Source organism: Theropithecus gelada, chromosome 6, assembly GCF_003255815.1.
Source record: "Theropithecus gelada isolate Dixy chromosome 6, Tgel_1.0, whole genome shotgun sequence".
Lineage (NCBI taxonomy): Eukaryota > Metazoa > Chordata > Mammalia > Primates > Cercopithecidae > Theropithecus > Theropithecus gelada.
This window is the reverse complement of record NC_037673.1, coordinates 90975832-91002142: the sequence shown is the minus strand read 5'-3', so window position 1 is coordinate 91002142 and position 26311 is coordinate 90975832. Positions and strand designations below refer to the sequence as shown.

General features: G+C 35.2%; 1 protein-coding gene across 3 annotated transcripts in view; it reads left to right on the top strand.

The window, feature by feature from the left end:
• TTC37 (tetratricopeptide repeat domain 37) overlaps positions 1-26311 on the top strand; it is a 91735-nt gene that overhangs the window by 38703 nt on the left and 26721 nt on the right. For all 3 annotated transcript variants that reach the window (XM_025387623.1, XM_025387622.1, XM_025387624.1), the window contains exons 23-37: positions 89-167; positions 253-314; positions 429-485; positions 1940-2008; positions 3232-3306; positions 4265-4406; positions 7218-7311; positions 9930-10007; positions 13316-13440; positions 14248-14371; positions 18661-18882; positions 19756-19828; positions 22208-22261; positions 22436-22547; positions 25816-25944. In XM_025387623.1, the coding sequence (XP_025243408.1) occupies positions 89-167; positions 253-314; positions 429-485; positions 1940-2008; positions 3232-3306; positions 4265-4406; positions 7218-7311; positions 9930-10007; positions 13316-13440; positions 14248-14371; positions 18661-18882; positions 19756-19828; positions 22208-22261; positions 22436-22547; positions 25816-25944 (1495 nt within the window). The remainder of the gene's footprint in view (positions 1-88; positions 168-252; positions 315-428; positions 486-1939; positions 2009-3231; positions 3307-4264; positions 4407-7217; positions 7312-9929; positions 10008-13315; positions 13441-14247; positions 14372-18660; positions 18883-19755; positions 19829-22207; positions 22262-22435; positions 22548-25815; positions 25945-26311) is intronic.

Here is a 26311-nt window from a genome sequence, read left to right as displayed (position 1 = left end):
GTGTTTTCACATAAAACCACATATATCTTGATATACACATGCTGCTATTCCAAGAAATAAAAATTAATCTAATTTAACTTTTTTTCAGTGTCTGAAAAAAGCAGTGAGACTCGACAGTAATAATCACTTATACTGGAATGCTCTTGGTGTGGTTGCATGTTACAGTGGTGAGAATTGAGTGACACTTCAATATTTTTAGAAGATTGTGTATTTCAAACAAAGTTCAGTTTCATCAAGTTCTGTATTTTTCAGGTATTGGAAATTATGCCCTTGCTCAGCACTGTTTCATCAAATCAATCCAGTCAGAACAAATTGTGAGTATTCTATGCGTCTATAAAAAATAACTTCAAAATTTAGTATTACTAATTTTCTGAGACTTTCAAGTAGACAAGAGGCATATTTTGAGAAAAAAAATGTATGTTTTTTAGAATGCTGTTGCATGGACCAACTTGGGAGTGTTATACCTCACAAATGAAAATATTGAGGTAAATATGTTGCCTGTCTGTCATATTTAAAATAAAAAATGTTTTCTATATTATTATCTCCCCAATAGCTCAGCTTCTTGTGGAGAAATGTTTTTGCATATTGTTATCTAGCCAGTATGCTCTCCAGTATGCTAGTTAATTGATGATATTCAATTTATGTTGAATAATTAATGTGTAAGATTTATTTTCCTTTTTATGACCTTCAAGAAACTTGTGGTTTTATGATTATGTTGGTTTTTCATTTAGAGATTAAGACAGTTCTATTCTGAATCAATCTGGCATTTTTTTATCTGTACACATGTAAGAGAAGTCCTGTGTAGATAGTGTTGGAGGTGGAGTGGATAAGCGCAAGGGAGACAGTAATCTCTAGAAGCTTAAATTTAACCTTTGCTTGGGTACTTCACATTTTGGCCTTAGTAGATGTTAATCTCTTTAAATAGCAAGTGTAATTTGTCATACTTGAGCAATTATTCATTAGGCAATTGCAACTAAAGTGATTGGGAGCATGTTTATAGGTCATGTTTGGAAAGTTTCCACAAATCTATAGGTAATACCACGTCTGAACTGTTTTGTGTTTCAGCCAGTATATTGAGTCTCATTCCAAAAAGCTTTCACAATATTCTCAAGGATACATTAAGTCACTGCAAAAAAGACTGGATTTAGAAAATTGTAAATAGATTAAATAAAATATTAATTTGGATTTTAAAATACATTTAAAAAAATTAAATAAAATTTTTTTAAAAATTTAAATAAAACAGTGTCTTAGTAAGCTATGGATGTGGTTTTATTGTAGCATGGGATAGTTGTTACCCGTGAGCTTACTTTTTAAAAACAGGAAAAATAAGACTGTTTCCTGCCATACATAGATTATTGAGAAAATAATATAAAGCAGTATGTAATAAAAAGTTATTTTTTGTGGCAGAAAAAAAAAAGCATCAAAGTTAATGTGTCCAAGTTAGATATTTTTGAAGTTTCCTCATTGCTTAATGCACAATTATGTTGTTGATCACTCCTTCTCTAGTAGCAGTATAATACATGTCTGGGACTTCATTGGTTAGGACTTCATTAGTTGTGAGTTCTTATCCTCCCAGTTAAGCTAAAAGAAAGGGGAATAGATAGCCTTATTTAATCATTGCCTTCAAACCTATGGCTAGCTAATGGGCACATGATTGGTTGGTTAAAAGTTCTGCAGACTGCAAGGTAGAACCCCCTTTTGCTGGGGTTCAGAACTCCTAACCTGGGGAGATATCTGTTGCACCTAGGAGTTCTAGAACTGTGCAGTTAAAACACTGCTTTAAGCATTGCTAATTATGCTTAAACAGTGAAGTTTTATGTTCATACATATTTATGATGAGAGGTTTGACTTATTCTCTTATTTTATGCTTTTTAAACATAAGCGGTTTAATAAGTTTATAAAATGACTTGCTGTAATATTTTTTGCCTTTTTTTCCTAGCAAGCTCATGAAGCTTTCAAAATGGCCCAGTCCCTTGATCCATCTTATTTAATGTGCTGGATTGGACAAGTAAGATATATAACATATAGTTACTAATAAGCTTGTTGATATAAGTAACTGACTGATATATAATAGTGATAATAATGGTAACGGATAGCATTTGAGGACTTACTTAGTGTCAGTCACTATGCTTAGCTCTTTGTATACACTATTTCAGTTAATCTATCATCAATTCTTTGAAATATGGTTAATGTTATACTCTCTTTATAGTTGTGGAAATGGAAACTCAGAGATCCTAAGTGTCGTTCCTAAGGTCACATAGCTTGTAAGGATTTAACTCTGATTTGGGGGGGCCTCTGAACACTTACCAGTCTGACATTACTGTGCCTAAAAAATAAACCCATAACTGTATTGTGTAACTCTCATGTACAAAGAAAATGCACATTTACAAAGATCATTTTGAGTATTAGGTTTCTGTAAAATCTTCATATTTGATTTGTCACTTGTTTATGAGTATTCTCTCCTCCCCCAAAATTTAGATTTTTGTAATGCCAAATAGGAATCAGGATACTTTGTTACTAGTCTGAGTCTGTTACCTACTGATTTTTTTTCTTTTTTTACCTTAGCATATCACTTTTCTGGATTTTAATTTTCTCACCTGAAAAAGAAGGAGATTAGACTGAGTGGCCTCAAAGTTCTTGCCTGGTTGAGGAATTATAATGAATTAGTAAGCAGTCAGTTGCTTTGGTTCAGAGAGTATCACCCATATTAGAAAATTATTAAATCAGGGTTTAGAGATCTTTTATTGTATTTTAGACTCTTGGGCCTAATTCTAGTTAATTGGTGAAGCAAGCAGAGCTCGAAAGGCAAACTCCTGTTCCCATTCACTGTGGTAGCATCTGGAAGCAGAGGCATTGCTATGCTAACCTCTATGTCAACCATTGAACCCAGGGAGCCCAAGAATTTGCATTCTAACTGCTCCCAAGTGATGATTGTGAGGCTGGTCCAAGGCACCTCACTTCGTGTAGTACTGCTCTAGGTCAGTAGATCTTAGATGATTATCAGAATCACTTTTTTTAAATTTTAAAAGTATTTTTGGTTTTAAAAATAATTTATTTTAGCAGGTAACTGGAAGATTTAGTTAAAATAATAACAATAGAAGTGAAAAACTTTGGTTAACTTTGCTTTTAAGCTCTGCTAGTAAACCTTTGGTTCTTCTAGATAGTTTCATTTTTTATTATTATTGTTATTTTCTTTTAAACACATTAAGAGTCTTTTTTTTCCTTTTGTAGGCTCTTATTGCTGAGGCAGTTGGAAGTTACGACACTATGGATCTCTTCAGGCACACTACAGAACTAAATATGCATGTAAGAATCTGAACATTCTTCTTGAGTATTCATTAATGAGAAAAGTATTATCCTTGTTAAGGGAATGAATAGATATTGGGCTAGGCATAGTGGCTTATGCCTGTAATCCCAGTGATTTGGGATGCCAAGGCAGGAGGATTGGTTGAGGCCAGCCTGGACAACATAGCAAGACCCTGTCTTAAAAAAAAAAATTTAAAAATTAGCCAGGTATGATGGTGTATACCTGTAGCCCTAGCTACTCAGGAGGCTGAGGCAGGAGGATTGCTTGAGTCCTCGAGTTTCAGGATACAGTGAGCTATGTTCATGCCATCTCACTCCAGCCTGGGCAACAGAGCAAGATTCTGTCTCTAAGAAAAGGAAAAAGAAAATGAATAGATAATGGTATTAGATGTTAATGACATCAGTTGTTTTAATTATTTATTCTTTCTTAGAAACAGTTGTCTTGAATTAAAGAACTACCATTTTTCTTTTTTCTCCAACTTTCAAGAGCTGGTGAAGAAATGACATGACATTGAGATTTAATAGATATAGTAGCAGTCATATATTAATAAAATAGAAACTGAGACTCTAGGAAAAAGATAGACATGAGATAAGGAGTAGGCATGGTAGACATTTCTAGATTATTTATGAAAATGTTTTAGAATTCTTTTTTTTTTTTTGGTTTGACCTTTGGCAATGGTGCTGAGGAGGGGAAAGCCAACCCATCAGGCGAGGCTCTGTTTTCTGCATTTTATCCTCTTTCATTCTTCTAGTTAGGATTGGAACAAGTAATTTCAATATGTTCTTTGCTGTATTTTATCATAGAGACTCTTCATTTAAAGGTACTTTTAACAGTTGACTTAACACTGAGATGTGTTCTAGGATATTTATTGTATTGAAGTGCATTGTTTTATTTATTATAATTTTTATTGACATATTTATTATTCTATGTCTGCTTGTTAACATTGGCTTTTTAAAGACTGAAGGAGCTTTAGGTTATGCATATTGGGTCTGCACAACATTACAAGATAAAAGCAACAGAGAAACAGAGCTGTACCAGTACAACATCCTCCAGATGAATGCTATTCCAGCAGCACAAGTTGTTTTGAATAAATACGTAGGTAAGTTACCTGTTATATAATAGCAAGATATTTGAATAACTATTGAAATAATTTAAATAATTTTTAAAAGTAAAATTTTTTAATTTAATTCATTTCAAATTAAATATTGGTGTTCTTTAAGACATGAATTTGCCTTCTCTTTGCAGTGGCGAAGCAGTCTTTACTTTGTAAACTTTACTAAAGGCTTTTGAAGAAAGATAATTGTTACCTAATGATGCAAGATAAAAGTAATTTCCTTATTATAGTGGAGAGTGTATTATAGTGGAGTGTATTAATACACTGTCCACTATACACTATACACTAGAACAGTTGCTGCTGTTCTAGCTTTGCCTTTTACTTTCTCTGCAGTCCTAGGCCAAGTGTTTTACCTCCCTTAACTTCTATTTGCTGCTTGGATAGTGGATACAACAATACCTGGATTGTAGAGTTGTGAGAACTAGGTGAGATAATATAAATGAAGTACCAAACCCAGTGACTGTAGCTTCCCCATTTAACACCTAATTTTTCTTGAAGATATTGGAAAAATACGTTTAGGTTTAGGAAGTTGACAGAGTGATGAAGTTTTGTTAACCATCTATTGTAATAATTTCATGTCTTTTAAAATAAAACTACCATTGGTTTTGGTTATTAATCTCTGCTCCACCAATTAGTAGCCTTGATTGAAACCTTGGGCATGCTACCAGCATTCTCAACAGGAAAGTATTTATTGCTTTGTGTTTAAATAAGGTGATTTGTACAAAATATTATGCAGAGTGCCTGGCATATCCTAGATGCTCAAGAAAATGTTAGTTTCATTAACTTTTGACAAAATACTAATAAAGAAGCAAGGAGTTTAAACAGGAATACTGAAAACAGTAAATATTGACAATCAAATAATATAAAGAATCGGACAAATTGTGAAAAACAGGAGAGAAAATGCCTCACTGTAGATATTGTGGGGATTGTGGCACTCTGCATGCATTTAGCTTGAGGCAGTAGACTAGGCAATTAATTTACAAACATCAGCACTTAGGATAGGTTTGCCTTAGGGTGGGTGTGGCATGTGAATGCATGGATCTCCTCATGCTCATTTTTTATTTATTTTTTTGAGACGAGTCTCGCTCTGTCACCCAGGCTGGAGTGCAATGACACAATCTTGGCTCATTGCAACCTCCACCTCCCAGGTTCAAGCCATTCTCCCGCCTTAGCCTCCCGTTTAGCTGGGATTACAGGTGCATGCCACCATGCTCGGCTAATGTTTTGTATTTTTTGTAGAGATGGGGTTTCACCGTGTTAGCCAGGATGGTTTCAATCTCCTGACCTCGTGATCCACCTGCCTCAGCCTCCAAAGTGCTGGGATTACAGGTGTGAGTCACTGTGCCTGGCCCTCATGCTTATTTTGACTCAGTTTTGTTGACTCTTTCTGTTGTGACTTGAAGGATTTTTCAAGAATAACTTTGACTATATGATTTTAACCTTAGTTGTTGATCTTAGAACCTAACAATCATAAGATATGGTTACGGTGTACTTTGTTAAATAATCTAAAGGATTTGAAGGCTTACTTTCCACTACTACTTTTAAGTAGATTATATCAGATATGTTTCTTTTTCTACATTTCACCTTCTTCGATAGGTAATCACCCAACGGGTTCACTTTGCCCGCTGCATAGACAGAGCCAATTCATCAAGACAGGGGAATTGCAATAGAAAAAGAGTAATTAATGCAGAGCCGGCTGTGCGGAGGACTAGAGTTTTATTATTACCGAAATCAGTCTCCCCGAGTAAGCATTTGGGGATCAGCATGTTTAAGAATAATTTGGTGGATGGTAGTGGACAGGCCCTGAGTTGGAAGTGCTGACTGGTTGCGTCCGGAGATGACATCATAGGGATTTGAAGCTGTCTTCTTGTGCAGAGTCAGTTCCTGGGTGGGGGCCACAAGATCAGATGAGCCAGTTTATCAATCTGGGTGATGCCAGCTGATCCATCAAGTGCAGGCTCTGAATAGTGATGTTATCTCCAGGAGCAATTTGGGGACGGTCAGAATCTTGTAGCCTCCAGCTGCAGGACTCCTAAACCATAATTAATCTTTTAACTAATTCGTTGGTCCTGCAAAGGCAGGTCTAGTCCCCAGGCAAGAAGGGAGTTTGTTTTGGGAAAGGGCTGTTGTCATCTTTGTTTCTATCTATAAACTATAAACCAAGTTCCTCCTATTTTTAGTTTAGCCTACACCCAGGAATGAATGAGGACAGCATGGAGGTTAGAAGCAAGATAGAGTTAGGTCAGATTTCTGTCACTGTTTCAGTTATAATTTTGAAATGGTGGTTTCAGATACATGATGTTTTTTGACATTCGAATTTCAAAATACTGCACTGAAAGTACTAAACTTCTGTTTCTAGTGTATAATACTGACTTTGTTATTTTTTTTTAAATACATATGTGTTGGAACAGAACCACCAGGAGAACTTATTGCTTAATTTAATCATAGGAAGGCTTAAGTAATTAGCCAAAGAACTGAATTTCTTTATAAATCTCATGACTGGTTTTAACAAGAACTGTAATTTCAAGTTATGATACCTTTGGTCATAAAAATGTTTAAATTATAAAATACAACTAAAAATCAAATATAACTATTAAACATTATTCAGTGATTAGAAGAGTTAATAAAGTTTTTACTGCCATATTATATTCAAGATAAAATCAGGCCACTATTCTTAACAGTGTGAGTGATCTCAAGAGGTAATCTGGTATTTAAGATACTGAAAAAATAAAACTAATATTTTGTTAATGCCATCAGTATGCATATGTAAAAATGAAGATATTTCTCATTTTCTAGAAAGAATTCAGAATTATGCTCCAGCTTTCACAATGTTGGGTTACTTAAACGAACATCTGCAACTCAAAAAGGAAGCAGCAAATGCATACCAAAGGTAAACTACATTTAATTGTGATAGATGCAGGAGGAAGATGAGGGGAGGGGTTCCTGGAGAATCTCTGACTGGCCTGTGCATTGGGAGAACGGGGTGAAACCCGGGGGAGTTCATGCCATTTGCAGGCAGAGAGGAACCTGGCCTCTTCATTTCTTGTGTGTGTGGCCTGGAATCAATCTGTGAGACGGGGGTCTGTTAGCAGGAACCCCTCTCGCTTTGCTAAGAGGTTTTTTTCTTTTTTTCCTTTTCACCCAATAAATCCGTTCCCCTCACCCTTCAATGTGTCTGCATGCCTAACTTTTCCTGCTTGTGTGACAAGGACCTGGTTTTAGCGGAACTAAGGAACCAAGTTCTACATCAGTTGCAATGCAATCATTGTTTATCAGTTAGCTTTTCAAATGTTAGTTTCATTCTCAGGAAGAAGGTACTAAATAATTGTTTTGACTCCTTTCCTGATGTTTCCTTGTATACTATTATTACATCTTAGAAGGTGAAAAGATGTGGTCCCAAATTTTCAGCTATATTTTGGTTTTTGTTGCTCATCTTAAGGAGGTAGGGTGCAGAAATTGAGAGAGAGAAATCGATAGAAAAGAAAGAAGAAACAAAACAAAAAACTTATCAGATTTTTAGAAAAGTCTGTCTTTTAAGAACTTATCTAACTTTATTAGATTTGAAAATGTGTTCAGTGAGACAAGAAATAAGAACATTGTGATGTGTGTGTTTGAATGACTTTAATATCTACTATGTATTTATTCATTTAATAAATATTTGTTGACTACTGTGTGCCAAGCAGTGTTCTTGGCACTGGCTATTTTGCAGTCAATTAAAAAAGACAAAGGCCCTGTTCTCATGGAACGTGTGTTCTGTGGCTAAAGAGAGATGATGAGCTAATAAACATCTGTGATGGTAATAATTGCTAAGAAAGAAAATTAAAGTAGGGTAAAGGGCCAGAGAATGCAGGGCAGGAAGTGACATTTCAGGTGAGTTTAAGAATGGATAGATTAACTAAGGAGGCAGTTGAGGCCTGACTTCAGTGAACTGAGGCCACAAGCCACTTGTTTATCTGGGCAGGACGATTCTAGGCAGAAGGAACAGCAAGAGAAGTGGAGAAGTGGAGGAGTAGATTTGGCATATTTACAGAATAAGAAAGCCAGTGTGCTACAATGGAATGACCAGCTGGAGAGTGGTAGGAGATGAAATCTACATAAATTTCTATGTAAATTAATGGATAGGTGATAAGAAAATAACTATTGATCTCATGACCAACTACTAGATGAAAAGTAAAAAGACCTGGTTGCCTAATCTCTGAGGCACATTATTGCCCTAAATCTAAATAAATATTTACAGGAAGCCTTGTCAAGTGAAAAATAATTGAGGTGTCCTGAATGCTTTCCCATATCCTTTTATGGATCTCTCTGTAGTTCAAAGGAGTAATCACTAGATGGTACTGGAGCTTGTGTAATCAAGAAGTTATTTTTCCAGGTGTGTATGGAAAGAAGTATGTGAAAATAAATGTATATGAAAAACCACTATTTTGCTTCTTTCAAAGCCAACAAACTTAACAGTAAACTATAAATATGACAGCCTGCAACAGTGAGCAAGATTTTTAAACAGAGAAAACTAGGCAGCTAGGGTGTTTGCTATTTTTTTTTGCAATAGCAAATGACATATATATAAATGACATAAATAAAAACGACATATCGTTATTATTGCAGATATTGTGAATTTAACATTGGTTGCACCTTAGGCTTAAAATGACATCTCCACAGTCACTTGGGTGTGTGTACCACTTTCTTGACTGATCATCACTGCTGTTTTCTGCTTTAAACAAGTATTTGATGGTTGAAACCACAAATTAGGCATAAATCTAAATAGGGGTATAGTTTTTCATCTCTGTAATACTGTCTTTAGGCTTCTCTAGCAAATTCTTGTTTTTCATGCAACATCAGGGAGATAGAAAGTCTTTGTTGGCTATTTCTCCCTTGCTGGTCCTCTTTAAATGGGAATGAAAATAAAAACCAAAAATCTTGTTAAATATCCAACCCTTTTTAGTAGTTAAGACATTTCCCTGCCTGCCCATAGGGAACTGACCATGAGAAGAAAATACACATTATCAGCAGGTTATTTATTCCAATCCTTGAGGGACTTCTAGTGACTAGTCCTCTTCCCTCAACTTACTTTTCTCTAAATATTTTTTCTGTATGTACAAGCAAGGACGCATGAAAGCATTCAATTTCCTGGCTTCCTAACTCAAACTACTAATATATAAATAGTTTCAAGAGTAGTGTCTATGAACTCCAAATATGTCAAAACTTTAAACTGTGACATAGTTATTTCCCATATTTAGATTTTTGGAATATTTAGAGCTCAAATGTAATAAATAATTTCACTTACTAAGAGGTCATTTAGATATTATTTTCCCAACAGTTTAAAATCTAAATATCTGTAAGTTCTTTTGTTGTACCAACTTAATAAAATATGAATAAGCTATTATAACTAGCACCAAAGAATTAGTAGAACTAAATGAACAAATATCTGTGGATTCAGCTAAAGAGGAAGGTAACAGAATGCTATTGCACAGAGATAAATTAAAATACCTTGATTTTTTTTTTTTTAAGGGCAATTTTGTTGTTACAGAGTGCAGAAGACCAAGATACTTATAATGTTGCGATAAGAAATTACGGCAGATTGTTATGGTAAGCATATTTTTTTCTCCATTAAGTCTATCAATTGATTGTATTTTTCTGGTGAAAGCTATGGAACTGGTGATATGCTGACTAGTTCCCAGAACAGTGGGACATGTAGGATACATAATTTCCATAGAAACAGGCTCTGTTAACAGTTTCCTGTACCTATAATGCTAACTAACCCCGGTGTGCTTTATATGGAACAGATTTAGAACTCAGGGTTTGTTGACTGGAGATGAGAACATTTGGAAGAGAGGTAGTGGCCATCTGTAATAGTAGAAGTCTAGTTAATTGGAAGAGGAATTAGATTTATTCTGATTTGCTATATATTCTTAAACTGAGGATGGACATTAGGGGTCCAGTAACCCCTTTGAAATAGTACACAAAAATTGTTGTGTGGGTACCTTTTGGGGATGAGGAAGGAGCTCTATATCTTTCCTCAGTTTTTCAGAGACTTCTAACTCTAAAAAAGAATAAAAGAAAGAAAGATTAAGAACCAACTGTTTTAGAGGGTAGAACTAACACCAGAGGATGGAAGTATTGTAGGAGGAAGGTTTTTGATTCAAGTTAAGGCAGCATCCTAGAGTGCCCTAAACTTGAATGGTGCAGTTTGCAAAACACTGTTAAAACTATACTTTGATGCTTTAGGATTAGTGCCACATCTTTTAAGGAGCTACATGGTAGACCTTAGGTAGCCGGTTATTTTCTTTTATAACTGTGTACTTGAAAAATATCCAGAATTGGAAAATTATACTGTTCTGACTGCCTCTCCTTTTAGTCATTTAAACTGTTAATATTTAAAAGTTGAAAAAATATTTAAAAGTTGAAAGAGCTGTCAGCTCCAAGATTTTGTTGAAGTAGAGGACAGATATATTGTATGGAATAAAGTATCTGTTCTTTTTAGTTTTGATGTTTTATATAATCTAAGTACTAATGTAAGTATTTTAGAAGAAAATGTATACCTTCAATTGAAAACAGATTATCTGTTTTTTTAAAATTTACTTTTATGAAATGTATGAAATGTGCAAACATGCAATGAGTAATAGAATAATTTAATGAAAACTCACCAATCAAATTATAGCTTAAAATTCTGTCAGCTTGTTTCAGATTACCTTTCTTGCTTTTTTTTTTTTTGAGATGGAGTCTCGCACTGTTGCCTGGGCTAGAGTGCAGTGGCGTGATCTCGACTCACTGCAACCTCCACCTCCAGGGTTTAAGAGATTCTCCTGCCTCAGCCTCCCGAGTAGCTGAGATTACAGGTGCCCACCACCACGCCCAGCTAATTTTTTGTATTTTTAGTAGAGATGGAGTCTCACCATGTTGGCCAGGCTGGTCTCGAACTCCTGACCTCATGATTCACCCACCTTGACCTCCCAAAGTGCTGGAATTACAGGTGTGAGCCACCACGCCCAACCTTCAGGTTACTTTTTCCAGAAAAATTTCAGATAGATTCATTGAAGCACCCACATTCCCTTCCGTAGTTCCATTCTTTTCTCCACAAAAGCACGCACATCTTAGAAGATAGTGTTCATTTAAAGAAATACTTTCAATATATATTTATGTTTTTTTTTTTGTTTTTTTTTTTGAGACGGAGTCTCGCTCTGTCACCCAGGCTGGAGTGCAGTGGCCGGATCTCAGCTCACTGCAAGCTCCGCCTCCCGGGTTTACGCCATTCTCCTGCCTCAGCCTCCCGACTAGCTGGGACTACAGGCGCCGCCACCTCGCCCGGCTAAGTTTTTGTATTTTTTAGTAGAGACGGGGTTTCACCGTGTTAGCCAGGATGGTCTCGATCTCCTGACCTCGTGATCCGCCCGTCTCGGCCTCCCAAAGTGCTGGGATTACAGGCTTGAGCCACCGCGCCCGGCCTCAATATATATTTATGTATCCATAAACAATCTAAAGTAGTCCTCTTTCCTTTATCAAAATTTAAGTGTTGATTTTATAAGTTCTTTCACTTTTTAAAAACTTATTTATGAGTGAAGGTTGCCTATATTTTTAGCCTCCATTCATATCCTCAAAGATTAAAAAGATTTTATGAAAACATTTCCACAACACATTAAAAATAAAAACATTCAGATTATGGTGATGGATACTAGAAAGAAGAATCTTAAATCTCTTCAGATGATGGCGGTTGAGCTTATACAAATTCCTTTTATCTTTAAGCAAAAACAAGTTATTTTTCTGTTATTAATAAGTATTGCACTTTAGTATATATTACAGTTTATATTTTCCTCCCTCTTTTTTTTTTTTTTAAGATGGAGTTTCTCTTTTGTTGCCCAGGCTGGAGTGCAATGGTTCGATCTCGGCTCATTGCAACCTCTGCCTCCCGGGTTCAAGTGAATCTCCTGCCTCAGCCTCTCCAGTAGTTGGAATTACAGGCGCCCACCACCACGCCTGGGTAACTTTTGTATTTTTTTAGTAGAGACGGGGTTTCATCATGTTGGCCAGGCTAGGCTGGTCTTGAACTCCTGACCTCAAGTGACCCGCCCATCTCAGCCTTCCAATGTGCTGGGATTACAGGTGTGAGCCACTGCACCCGGCCTCCTCCCTCTTAAACACAAAAAGGAATAATGCTTTTGTTCATGGAATTTTAGTGTGTCTATATGTCCTCCAAAAAAGAAAAATGTGCAGATAAACAGTTTATACAAAAGATAGGTTTGATTCTGACTAGGCATTTTATGACTTGTTAAGCTTAGCAAAGATGCTAGAACCATACTCATAGGGTAATATTTAATTAAGTATTAAGCTTAAAAAAATTTGAGATCCATATAAAAGTCAACTTGAAATTATTTTTATAATTTGGGATTTTAATTAAAGTTTGTTAAAAAGAAGAGAGAGACAATTTGTAATTTAGTAGACCACTATAAAAAAGGAAGTACACATGAAATTATCAGAAGAAACTTAGTGTAAAGTATTATTATTTTTTTTGCGATGAGTCTTGCTCTGTCTTGCTCAGGCTAGAGTGCAGTGGTAGAATCTCGGCTCACTACAACCTCCGCCTACCGGGTTCAAGCAGTTCTCCTGCCTCAGCCTCCTGAGCAGCTAGGATTACAGGCATGCACCACCATGTCGGGCTAATTTTTGTGTTTTTAGTAGAGATGGGGTTTCACCATGATGACCGGGCTGGTCTTGAACTCCTGACCTTGTGATCCCCCCCCCCCCCCCCCGCCCCACCCCCCTCAGCCTCCCAAAGTGCTGGGATTACAGATATGAGCCACTGCGCCCGGCCCAACTTAGTGTAATTGTATCTCTGTATTTTGATGATACATGCCAGAATTACTTTTGATATTAAAAGTAAGTTGTGTTTTACTTCTTAGTTCCATTGGCGAATATGATAAAGCTATCCAGGCTTTTAAGTCAACACCCCTTGAAGAGTTAGAAGACATCATAGGTTTTGCTTTGGCTTTATTCATGAAGGGGCTTTATAAAGAGAGCAGCAAAGGTAAGAATATTGCCCTGAAGCTAAAGGACACGTCTTTTCTGGAGTTGAGTTTAATCATGATGAGCATACATACAGAAAGATGTAATAATGAGATGGGGTGGGGGTTGCAATGTTTATTAAAATCTGACTAGGAGTCAGGAGCAATACTAGGCACTTTTTATCTGTTACCTCATTTAGAATGTTATTATGATGCGTAGTCTTTATAGTAGTGTTATGAGCTGAGTATTTATTATACAAATGAGGCACCTGAGGCCCAAGATCACTTATGACAAATATGTGACTTAGCATTTGAAAGCAAATGTTTACTGCTCTACACTGCTTAGATATTAATTTCTGATAAATGAAGACCTCAACCATGTTAGTAATAGATTTTGATTTCTCCAAATATGTTAAATGATGCATTTTCACATGTATGGGCTTAGCCCACATGTGTATAGAGCATTTAAGTATCTATTGCTTGATGGAGTTGCTTGGCTGCACGTGGGAATTTTGGTGATATCTCAGTGGCTGCAGGCCTCAGCTTTGGCTCTTAAAGACAGTTACCTAGATTCCCATATAGATTCTGAAGGTAGAAGTTAGAGATTGTCACATAATAATCCTAATGATACCAGAAAATCACCTTGGAACACTGAAAACAAGTTAGATTATTATAAAGTTTTATTCTATCTGCTTGAGAACAGGAGAATACAAAGATGTAATTGTATTTAGACCTTTCTGAAAAATAGGATTCGGAAAGAAAAAATGCCATGCTTCATCAATCCAGATGGCTTTTATATTGCTTTGTTTGTTTTCAATTTTATGTAACAGCCTATGAGAGAGCCTTGTCTATTGTTGAATCAGAGCAAGACAAAGCGCATATCTTGACAGCTCTGGCAATAACTGAATATAAACAAGGAAAAATGGATGTAGCCAAGACATTGCTATTTAAATGGTATGTATAGTTGACATCAACATTTAACATGACCAGATACTTAAATATTTGGGTTGAGATTTGGAGCAATGTAAAATGAAGTTCTTAATGCTTTAGGAACTTCTGGGTGAACAAAAGGGATTGGGCCCACCTGGTTCTGAATTGATAGTCACAGGTGGAGCTACAGATTGTAATTTAATTCTTAGCCCTTGATCTATTGGATCTTTCAAAACTGTCCTATACTCTGTTGCGTATTTTTTTTAAAGATAATCTGATCACCTAATAAGTAGTATCCTAAAATTTTAATGAAGATAGTTGTAATGAAGCCTTGTTTTTTGGCTTCTTGGATTCCCAAAGAGATGTTTTCTTCTTTCCTTTTCACGATAACCTGTTAAAAGGTTCATTTAAAGGTGAATCTTTTTAAAAACGAGTAACAAAACTTAAAATTATTTCTGTGTTTTTGGAGTAAGTTAATAAAATAACGACCTGTGTTATTTGTGGTTACTTATATAATATTTTCTAACTTCTTGAAGATTAGTTTTTTAGAAAATTGGCCTTAATTCCTTCACAAGCAGTAGTAATTAATGCATGCTATTGAGCAGTGGCCTCAATGAGTGTTTTATTGGCATTTTTGAGTGGTACTAATCTTCATGGTACAGAGATATTCTCCCATTGCAAAAAGCTTATATCCTTGCCTCCCACCTACTAAGTGATAATATTAGCACCCCTCAGTCATTGTGACAACAAAAAAATTGCCTCTGTAACTACCCCATCTTCAAAGGTGGGGGGAAAGAGATGGTTAGATGATACTGGTTGAGAACCAGTTCTATAGGATAAACTTGACAGGCGTTTATTTGATGTAATGCCTTTGCCTTATCCTGTGCCATTACAGTCATTTCCTTGTCTAATAAATAAGTAATTTTTTTTCTTCCTCTTTGCTGGTTAGGAAAAACCAATCCATTTAAAAGAAAATCCTGTCACTTTACATGCCTATATCCTTTTAACATGTATCTATGGTTATATATATCATGTTTTGAGAACTTAAATTTGCAAATGGCTTGGTGACAAGAATCATAGATACTAATGATGACTGCAGTTATCAAGGGCAAAAGTAACCCCATGTTAGAGTCATTAGATTTGTCTTTGGTTACCGCTTAAGACAGGAAATGGAAGTGGGAGAAAAAATAACAATGTAATCTTTTTTTCCCCTTCACCTATGTGAAGGAAAACCTTTACCCCTATGTTTTATGTTGTTGGATCCAAGCCTAGGTTTTTTGTTTTTTATGTTTCTTTCTTTGTTTTTGATTTTCTGCGTGTCTTCACCCAAGCTTGACACTACCAACTGCTTCCATCTCTGCCCATTGGCATTCTTGTGTTTGATTTTCTTTCTATGAAAAGTTCAGTTACTTAACCTATATTGCTGTTGTTTGGCATTCATATGTTGGGAACTGATCAGTGTTCTAGGCACTGATTTAAGGGGAACAGGATTTAGTTCATTATGGGAAAAAAATCTGGTTACCAACTTTATACACTTTATGATAGTAAATAACCATGTGTAAAATCCTGAGAACATGGTAAAATACAACATACAGGTATTGAGCATTCAGCACGTGTTTGCTTAATATTAGAATGTAGTCATTTCAGTCATAATTTAGATTTTGTTTATTAATAAGTATTAAATTAGGTAGTTTTTTTTTTTTCCATTGAGCAAGGCACAAATCAGAATTTCTTTTTTTGTTATCAATATTGAAATTTGTATTTTACTATTTGCTTTTTGGCTTTTTTAGTTGTACCCATTAGCCATGTGGTTATTTGCTAGACATGACACTGACTGACATACTTCCATATTTGGACACGTATGTATTAACTCTTATTGTAAAAAGAGTTACTATGGATACTTTACGTAAGCTATTTACTTCAGAGCTGCCTCAGAAAATTCATGATTTCATACCTGCTTGTCAAAATGAAGTATAAAACTCTTAATTTCCCCCTTCCAAAAATAGTCCAAAGACGTAATGGTAGATATGTGACATTTTATAATGTTATAAATATTTCTGTTATATTTCAATGAGCATTGTTTAAAACTTGGACCTGCTAAATTATTAGTTTATTTTTTATATAAGATCACTTAAATGAAAAGTAATTAAAATATATCTTTCCTGCATTGCCATCTACACAACATCAGATATTACGGATGTTAGATTGCATCTCAGTGTTAAATCTTCACCGATAGATGTACTTAGGTAAATCATAAAAATTCTATTTGTAACTGTAGAAGTGAATTGTGAACGTAAAATGGTTATGCCATTTGGATAATGGCACTAGGCAGCATTTGTATAATAACTAATGGCAAAAATTCATGGCTAGTGATGTATAAAATAAAATATTCTTTGAGTAAAATATTCCCCTTATTAATGTTATGGAAGGAGGGATACAACAAAGAACTAACAATTTGTATGACAGTGTCAAATATTATTTTGATTTTAGTATTTCCTGTTTTGGTTTACTTGCATCTTAGAAGAGCATAATGACATTGTTTGATGAAGCCTAATTATGCTGGACTGTTTTGACCTGGTTTAACCCTTCTGATAGGAATTTGGGGATGAGAACTGAATAGTCTTTGCCTGGAGTGACATTACACTCTAGAATTTCCACTTTGGAGAATACTCAGTTCTAACTTGTGATTCCTGGTACAGCAAACTTTATTTTTCTAGCCTAGCAATGATCTAGAAGCAGAGGAATTCCAGAGCCTTTTAAAAGTTATTATGTGGTTTTCTTTTAAAAACCTCCTGTTTTTGGAAAGTAGATCTGTTCATTATTTGCACATAAAATAAAACCACTTAAGTAAAAAAAAAAAAAAAGTTTAAAAAAATTCCTTTATTTTTATTGCAGTATAAAATTCATAATAATTCTTATAAGTTTGATTGTTAGTGGAGAGCTAAGATTTTCTTTATTTAAATTAACTGGGATTCCTAAACATTAATAGATTTTCCTCCATAAGACTAAGTCAGATATTATAGTTGAAAGAAGAAAAAAAATGCTAGATGTTTACCTATAAAATGTAAATTCTCCTTAAATTATAAAAATACTCATTTGGAGTATAGTGGATATAGAGACAATTTGTACTTATTATGTAAAGTGCTAGTTTCAATACCATAGAGCAAATAGGACAAAGCTTTTTTGGAATGATAAAAATCATATTTTAATTGAAGAGTTTTTTTTATTATTTATACCTTCTAATATTTTATTGGAACTCAATATTTTAGCAAAATTGTGCTAATTACTTACCTAGAAGTGAAACTCAAAGAAGTTAATTTATATTTATTTCTAAAACTTAATGTGTTTGTTAGTTCTCACACTGCTATAAGAAATACCTGAGACTGGGTGATTTACAGAGAAAAGAGGTCTAACTGGCTCAAGGTTCTGCAGGCTGTACAGGAAGCATGGCAGCATTGCTTCTGGGGTGGCCTCAGGAAACTTATAATCATGACAGGAAGTGAAGGGGAAGCCGGCATGTTTTACGTGGCCAGAGCAGGAGGAAGAGAGAGGGAGGCGCTGCACACTTTTAAACAACTAGATCACGTGAGAATTCACTATACAGTACTAAATGGAGATGGTGCTAAACCATTCATGAGAACTCTGCCTCATGATCCAATCACCTCCCACTAGGCCCACTGCCAACACTGGGGATTACAATTCAACATGGAATTTGGGCGGGGACACAGATCCAAACCATATCACTTAGATATTATGACCAGAAAATAAGTTTGGCTTTTGTTGCTCTGTGAAAAGTCATTGATGTTTTTAACTCCTTTAATCAGGGAATTTGCTATCTCTAAACACCAAGAAATTTTGCTTTTATATTAATCTTAAAATTGGGTTTAGTTTGGTGAATCTTTACGTAAATTGCTTTTTATACTAAATAATGTTTTAATAGTTACAGATAAAGACTACTGTAGTCATAGGCCGGGCGCGGTGGCTCACGTCTGTAATCCCAGCACTTTGGGAGGCCGAGACGGGCGGATCACGAGGTCAGGAGATCGAGACCATCCTGGCTAACACAGTGAAACCCTGTCTCTACTAAAAATACAAAAAATTAGCTGGGTGTGGTGGCGGGAGCCTGTGGTCCCAGCTACTCTGGAGGCTGAGGCAGGAGAATGGCGTGAACCCGGGAGGCGGAGCTTGCAGTGAGCCGAGATCACGCCCCTGCACTCCAGCCTGGGCAACAGAGCAAGACTCCGTCTCAAACAAACAAACAAAAAAAACTACTCTAGTCATAACTAATAGGTAATTTTAAAATATATTTACAGCTCTATCTTAAAGGAACCAACCACAGAAAGCCTTCAAGCCCTGTGTGCTCTAGGGTTGGCAATGCAGGATGCTACACTGTCAAAAGCAGCACTTAATGAGTTACTGAAGCACACCAAACACAAAGACAGTAATTATCAGAGGTGCCTTCTTACATCAGCGATTTATGCACTCCAAGGTCGCAGTGTGGCAGTGCAAAAACAAGTATCTAAAGCTGTTCACAGGTAAATTCTGTATTTGTGAACTTGGAACCTAATTATACTTGATATCATTGCATTTGACATTTGGACTTTATTAATACTATAAAATAAGGTAAGAATATACATTTGAAAACGACACCCTGGTTTTATGCAATTTTACGCAGGACCTGACTATATATATTATTTTACCTATAAGGATTGTGTTTTTTTAATTCAGTTGATAAGTTTGGCCCTTAGTCAGGTTAAGGCCCAAACTTTGTTTTGCTATTAAAGCTCTTAATTCCCAAGTTTGTAATATTCTTAGTCTGTTGTCTGGTACTGTCTAGATTGATGGTTTTAGTAATTTTCAGCCATTTAAAGATTCATTAATTTCTTCAAAATTTGAAAAAAGGAAAGCTGTCATTAGCAGCAGTGGTTAATTATTATATTTTATTTTTAGCAGTAAAGTAGCTTGTCTGTAGTCTCTTTTCCTTTCAGAGTTCATTTTTATTAACAATCTGCTGGGTTTTTTTAAAGTTATTTTAATATAAAGCTTATTCCTTATGTCATTTTTATTAGTAGTCATCTTCCTGCCATGCAATATTACTTATCCTATAATTTTTAATCTCTTTGTGTTTGAACACAGTGTGTTAAATTTCCGTAACTTTTCTTAATTATCTCATGACTTTATAATCATCCATTGTTGATTTTTTTCTTCTTCTTTTCATAAAGACTGTTGGAGTATATAAGTGATATAAAGTATGTTTTCTAAAAATACTTTCAACCAAACATGCACAATTAATATGAACTTGTTTTAGATGTCTAAATGGTTTTAAACTTAATAAATTGTTGGTTGCTTGTACATTTTGTGGTTAAAGTAACTCGTCCCTAAGCCTGCTACTTCGATGATCTCTTTAGCAACCCTGGTGACCCTGCTCTTTGGTCTCTGTTGTCTCGAGTTGTTGCACAGTATGCTCAACGAAATGCAAAGGTAAAGTAATGTTTCAAATTCTAGCAAAAAGATAAAATAACTTGTGATGTGGTAAATATGATAATTTTAAACTACGACACTATTCTTCTGAAAGATAATTTATACAATGAAGAAAGTTCTGTTATTAGCTAAATTTTCCATTAGTCATCCAACGAATACTAGACTGAGTTTTCTCCATATATCGTTGCACTGTTCTAGATGTTGTGGGAGCTACAAAGAAGTAGGAAGATCTTTTTGAACACATACAGATTATGGTAATGATATGTGATAAAATAATGTAACACTGCCAATAGTAAGCATTAGCTATGTGTTTTTGAATCCCAAAAGATAATTTTATTTAAAATCATCTTAAAGATAAGGCAGTAAGAACTAGAACACTGCTAATATACAACTATGTAATTATAAATATGAAGTCATTGACATTCTATAAAGGATTATACACTACATTTTAGTTTCTAACAGCCAGATATTTTCAGGAGTCTATATTCTTCTATTAATTTCTGTGGTTAGTATATCCTCTCATAGTTCACTTCACAAGTTGGTAAACATGATGGTAATAGCTAATGTTTTCAACAACTTACCACGACTAATTATTCCAGTATCTGAAATCTACAAGACCCACACACTTGTTTGACATCTGTGAGTCTTGTTTGTTATTCCTACGGAATTTCATTCTTGGTGGCTTTGTTTCTTTGTTTACCCAATTGTGTGTACTTGAAAATTATTTCTAGGAATAATTTGAGGCCTAGAATTAAGGTACCTTTCTACAGAAGTAATTTGTACTTGCTTCCGCTGGGTGCTTGAGAGGTCCACCAATCTGGGACTACATTATACAAAGTTTAGAACTTGGGGTTTTTGGACCAAGCAGGCTACTTTGTGCTTGGGTTGCTAGTTCCTGAGACCTGGCTTAATTCTGATTCACGTTGAATCTTAGGGTGTGGCCTGTTGGGGTCTCAGCTTATTCTGATGTAGGTCTCCTCTATACTCCCCTCCTTGTGTTAACCTGGGCCTTAATTTTTGTCCTACCAGCCCATGCGTCCTTCAGGATTAAAATTAAAATTTGTTAGTATTTGGGCCAGGCACGGTGGCTCATGACTGTAATCCCAGCACTTTGGAAGGCCGAGGAGGGTGGATTACCTGAGGTCAGGAGTTCATGACCAGCCTGGCTAACATGGTGAAACCCTGTCTCTACTAAAAATACAAACATTAGCTGGGCATGGTGGCACACACCTGTAGTCCCAGCTACTTGGGAGGCTGAGGCAGAAGAATCACTTGAACCCGGGAGGCAGAGGTTGCAGTGAGCTGAGATTGTGCCACTGCACTCCAGCCTGGGCAACAGAGCAAGACTCCATCTAAAAAAAAAAAAAGAAAAAAAAGAAAAAAAAAGAAAAGAAATTGTTAGCATTTGGGAACGGCAGAAGCGGCTTCCCTGCTCACTTGTCTCTCTGAATTCCGGTTTTCCCTTTCAATTTTGACCTGGTATGTCCTTAATATCTTGTCAATCTTTCAGTGCTTTTAAGAATATGTTTTTAAAATCTTTTATCTCAGTGCTTTTCAAACTGTAATGTGCAACTGAAGTCACCTGGTGATCTTGTGAAAATGCCGATTCTAATTCTGTAGGCCTGAGACAGGACCCAATATTCTGCACATCTAACAACCTCTTAGAGTGTGTGGACGCTGCAGAGGCATAAGCCGCAGTTTGAGCAGCAGGGTTTTATTTCACATTTTTTGTTATTTTTAATGAGTGAGTTGGCTCAAAGGATCTGGAAGATCATTGTTATTCGACTCCAAAATTACCTGAATGAAGTGCTTTATTATGTGTCAGCTATCAGCATTTTTATAATCTTAACAACCATATGAAATAGCTACAATTATTTAAAGTTACAGATTTCAAACTGAGCTAATGAAAACCCTGTGATGCTACACGTATTTTTTTTATTTTTAGTATTAAGTTGATTATTGAAGCAATGATGAGATGCCTTGAACTTTATTTTACTGCAGTATGTAAGTTTTGAAAATACTACGTATTTTCATATAGTAAGCCATGCTAATTTATCTTTGTGATCTCTCTCAGTCTTTATAATCTTTTATATTATTAGAAAATGTATACATTTGGTTGGTAAAATTACGTAACTTTTGAGCCTATAAATGAATATTTTGAAAGAAGAGTTGGTCACAGTAGAAAAGATTTCCTTTCACAAGATTATTAGTCTTTTCAAACATTAATAATAAATTGATACTTTTAAGAAGGTTAGGAGTTGTGAAAGTGGTAAAACTGAACCTTTCCAGTGATTTAGTGGAAAGGCCTTATCAATCTTAAATTTACTTTTTCATGAAAGTTTTTGCATTTGTATAAATCATCAATATTTTCTGTTCTAGGGAGGTGTGGTAGCAGGAAATGTGGCTCATATCCTGGACTCAAATCACGGAAAGGTTAGTTTGTCCTAGTACAAAGGAAATGTTGAATTTATTAAATAATACTGATGAAGGAATAATAGTTTTCATAGCCTTAGTGATTATATCATATCAAATGGAGTCTTTTAGTCAGTTTGAAAGAGAGGGAGCTATAAGGAAAATTGGCTAACATACTTCTTTTCTCTTATGTAGAAGGCGTTACTGTACACTGCAGTAAATCAGTTGGCTATGGGAAGCAGTTCAGGAGAAGATGAAAAAAATATTGCACTAAAGACCATTCAGAAGGCAGCTCTCCTTTCTCCAGGTGCATATAATATCTATTTCATTAATTCCAATTTTTTTTTCTAAATACATATTTTGTAAGTGGGGGAAAAATCTTGCACACAATATATATTTTATTGGCATTGTTTATACCAGACAAAAATGTGCGTAATTTAGATCTTCTACAACAGGAGTTTGAGTGATTAAAGTATTTTGCACTATGTAAGTGTTTAATACAATATATAATGCTATCAGAAATGACTTTTTAAATTGATGCATTATAAATTCACATAGTTTCAAGGTGCATGTGATAATTCAGTACATTTATATTCTTGAATTTGGATTCTATCAATCTTGCATTTGTGATTTATAGGAGCAAAGTTTATATTTTCATGAAATAAGTCAAAAGAATTTTAAGAAAATATTTCAAGATTTTGCATATCATTTGATTATCTGCTTTTGGCTACTGATAATTAAGAGAGCATCAATTATCGAAATAGGCCTAAAGGAATGTCTGCTTAGTGATACTTTATTATTACCTGTTACTGAAAATCTGAACTATATGTGTATTTTCAAGAAACAGTTTTATTTCCATTTTGCATCAATATGGTTTAAAGAGTTTCACCCATAGTTGCTAAATTATTTAACATACATATTTAGATATTTCTATGTGTAGTTAGCTTCTTGAAGGATGGGGATGTATCTTGTGTGGTAACTGTTAGAAATGACACAGTTATGGCCTCACCTGAGCATATTGTGTCATATATAGGCTGTTGATCACAAAGGTACTGAAGAATGTTACTTAAGCATGTTCCATCACTAGAAAAAATGCCGTAGAAGACTGGAATGTCTAGCAATATAGGGTTATAAGGTATATTTTTACATAATACAGTATTTTAAATATGAAATAATGCATGAAATTTATTCTCCTTTAACTCTTCAGATGTGTTAGATCAGAATGCTATTGCTTTTGGCTAAGCACTGTTGGGAAAGAAATTATACCAAGAACAAGTTCAGTGTTATCTTGACAATAAATTGTAAAGACTCTCATTAAGCTGCAAAATATCTAACATTTCAGGGATTATTTTGTAAACTAAGTAAAAAAATCAATATTCTGTTGTTTACGTTTTCCTTCATTTTGACATAGAAACAAAAAGAGACTAAACATTTTGATTTGTCTATGTTATATATATATTGGTAAGTTTTTTATTTTTGGAGTTCTCAAGCAGATATTAGATAAACTTACTCTCAATAATTCTTATTGTGGATCCAGAATGATAAAAGATCTATTAGCCTTTGATTGTGTAAGGACAAAAACTGTAGAAAGGTGAGATTGCCCAGATTAGGTCCTCTCTAATGATCTGTGATGTTCCCGGATTATCTGGATAAATACATACTCGAGGAAGCAGAGACATCACATAAGATGCTAGAACAGTGACTTAGTGGCAAAGATGAGTGCCTGTTTGAGACTTGTCCTTAGAGTCCAATGAAAATGAATATAACTGTCATTATGTGTAGTGGCTGTACACCTAGTCCTTGTAGATCTTTGGATGACCAAAGCACAGTTTTGATAGATGTTATTCCAGGGAGTCTTGTCAGGAATTTAAAGATAATTCCAAGAATTTAGAATTGAATGGAAAAAATTCCAATTTCTGCTACATTAGTGCTTCTGTGATACTAAGAGGTATTTTTAGCAAGCTGTATTTTAAAATTTTGGGGGTTGTAGTTTATATTTTATCTTAGAGTCACTCTATTTTATAGGGAATTTGGTTTGCTGGTCATCTGTGGAAGAGTTCATGGAAACAGTAATTATTTTGTGTTGTGATAGAGAAAATTGCTGCCAGCTATTGTCCATTCTCCAATCAGAAATCCAAACTATACAATACTGTAAGATCCCTAAAGGGGCTATCCCCTTAATCTTCGGATTAAGTTAATATTCAGAGATTGAGTCCACTTCAGTTGGAATCATAGAATTTAAGACCCTATGGCACCTCAGCTATTATCTAGTTTAGTTGTCTTGTTTTATAGGAAAATGAATCCTAAAGGAAGAACTGCCACACATTAATTAGTGGCATGGCTAGACCTGACACCCACATCTAAGGCTGTCGTGTGCCTTTATTTATATAGTAATCAGATTTTATCATAAATTCTAGAAAATAGTCCCCATTTGTGTATTCTGGAATTTGATTATGTCTATGCTACTTAAAATAAGGTAGTCATTATTTGGAGTGGAAATTATTTCATTATATGGAGGTATGTATTGAACTTTTTGTAAAAGTATTTGATCTGCATAAGACTTTAATGATTCTTGTAATTTTGTTGATTTTTGTACTTTTAGCAGTAATACTGGTCACCTATAACTGAAGTAGATATACATTTCAGATATTTGACAAGAAACATATTGGGTGGGGTGGTCAGATAAGAAAAAATAGAAAACTAAAGCTAAAAAGTATGATCAAGTGACTATATTGTTAACTAGCACCCCCTTGTGAGATTTTGAAAGCGTTCATTTGTTTTTTAAGAGTAGCAGGACTAAAATACTAACTTGTTGAAGTAAAGGGCAAAATAAGATTTATAAAAATAAATGACCAAACAAATGAAAAGAAAAAACTTCTAAATTCCAAATCCCCTTCACGTTTTTTTTCACAACTTTCTTAAAAAGAGAAGTCTTTATACATAATCTTTTCTATACATAGAAAGTTACCTTCCAACTCACTGCTGTTGGACTTTTCTCCTTTTCCCTCCCCTGAAGCTGCTGTGAAGGGTGAAGGAAAGAAGGAAAGATCAAATGAATGAAGGATATATAGTCATATAAATGCTTCACTTGGAATGATGAACTTACTTTCATGCTTGCCTATTAGAATGTAATTAAAATCTTGAGTCTTTCCTTTGGCTTAAACTTTTCTTAAGAACTGGTGTTATCTTCCTTGTCCTAGGACTGAGTCTTTAAAATGGCAACTACTAAGTGACGAAGATGAGTGAGACTTATCCTTGGTGTTCAGTGCAAGTGAATCTAATTGCCCTTTCCACAGTAATATAGCACTCTAGGCAGCTGAGCTAACCAGCCATGGAAGAAGAACTTAATAGGATGTTTCTCATCCTCTGATATGTTTGGAAAAATTGGCAAATCTTGAAAGATGAATGTAGCAATGTGTTTCTGAAAACAAGTGCAATTTAGTTTTCCTTTGAGAAAGTGAAATTTTTTTTTAGATACAATTTTTAACTTGTAAACTCTTAATCTCATTTTTGATAGTTTTTAAGCAACATGTTGATTTTAACAAGACTTATCACTGTGTGTTTCCTGTTTTTAGGTGATCCTGCTATCTGGGCTGGGCTAATGGCAGCCTGTCATGCTGATGATAAACTGGCCTTAGTGAACAAGACTCAGCCAAAGAGGATAGATTTATACTTGGCACTGTTATCTGCTATTTCTGCTTCAAGTAAGTTTTAAAAAGCTTCTTTATACATGATTTAATTCAGATTTCTTGAATGGTTAAATCCGGAATACAAACAGCTTCAGCACATATTGTTATAAAAAATATATTCATTAGGCCGGGTGCGGTGGCTCATGCCTGTAATCCCAGTACTTTGGGAAGCCGAGACGGGCGGATCATGAGGTCAGGAGATCGAGACCATCTTGGCTAACACGGTGAAACCCTGTCTCTACTAAAAAATACAAAAAATTAGCTGGGCATGGTGGCGGGCGCCTGTAGTCCCAGGTACTCTGGAGACTGAGGCAGGAGAATGGCGTGAACCTGGGAGGTGGAGCTTGCAGTGAGCTGAGATCGCACCACTGCACTCCAGTCT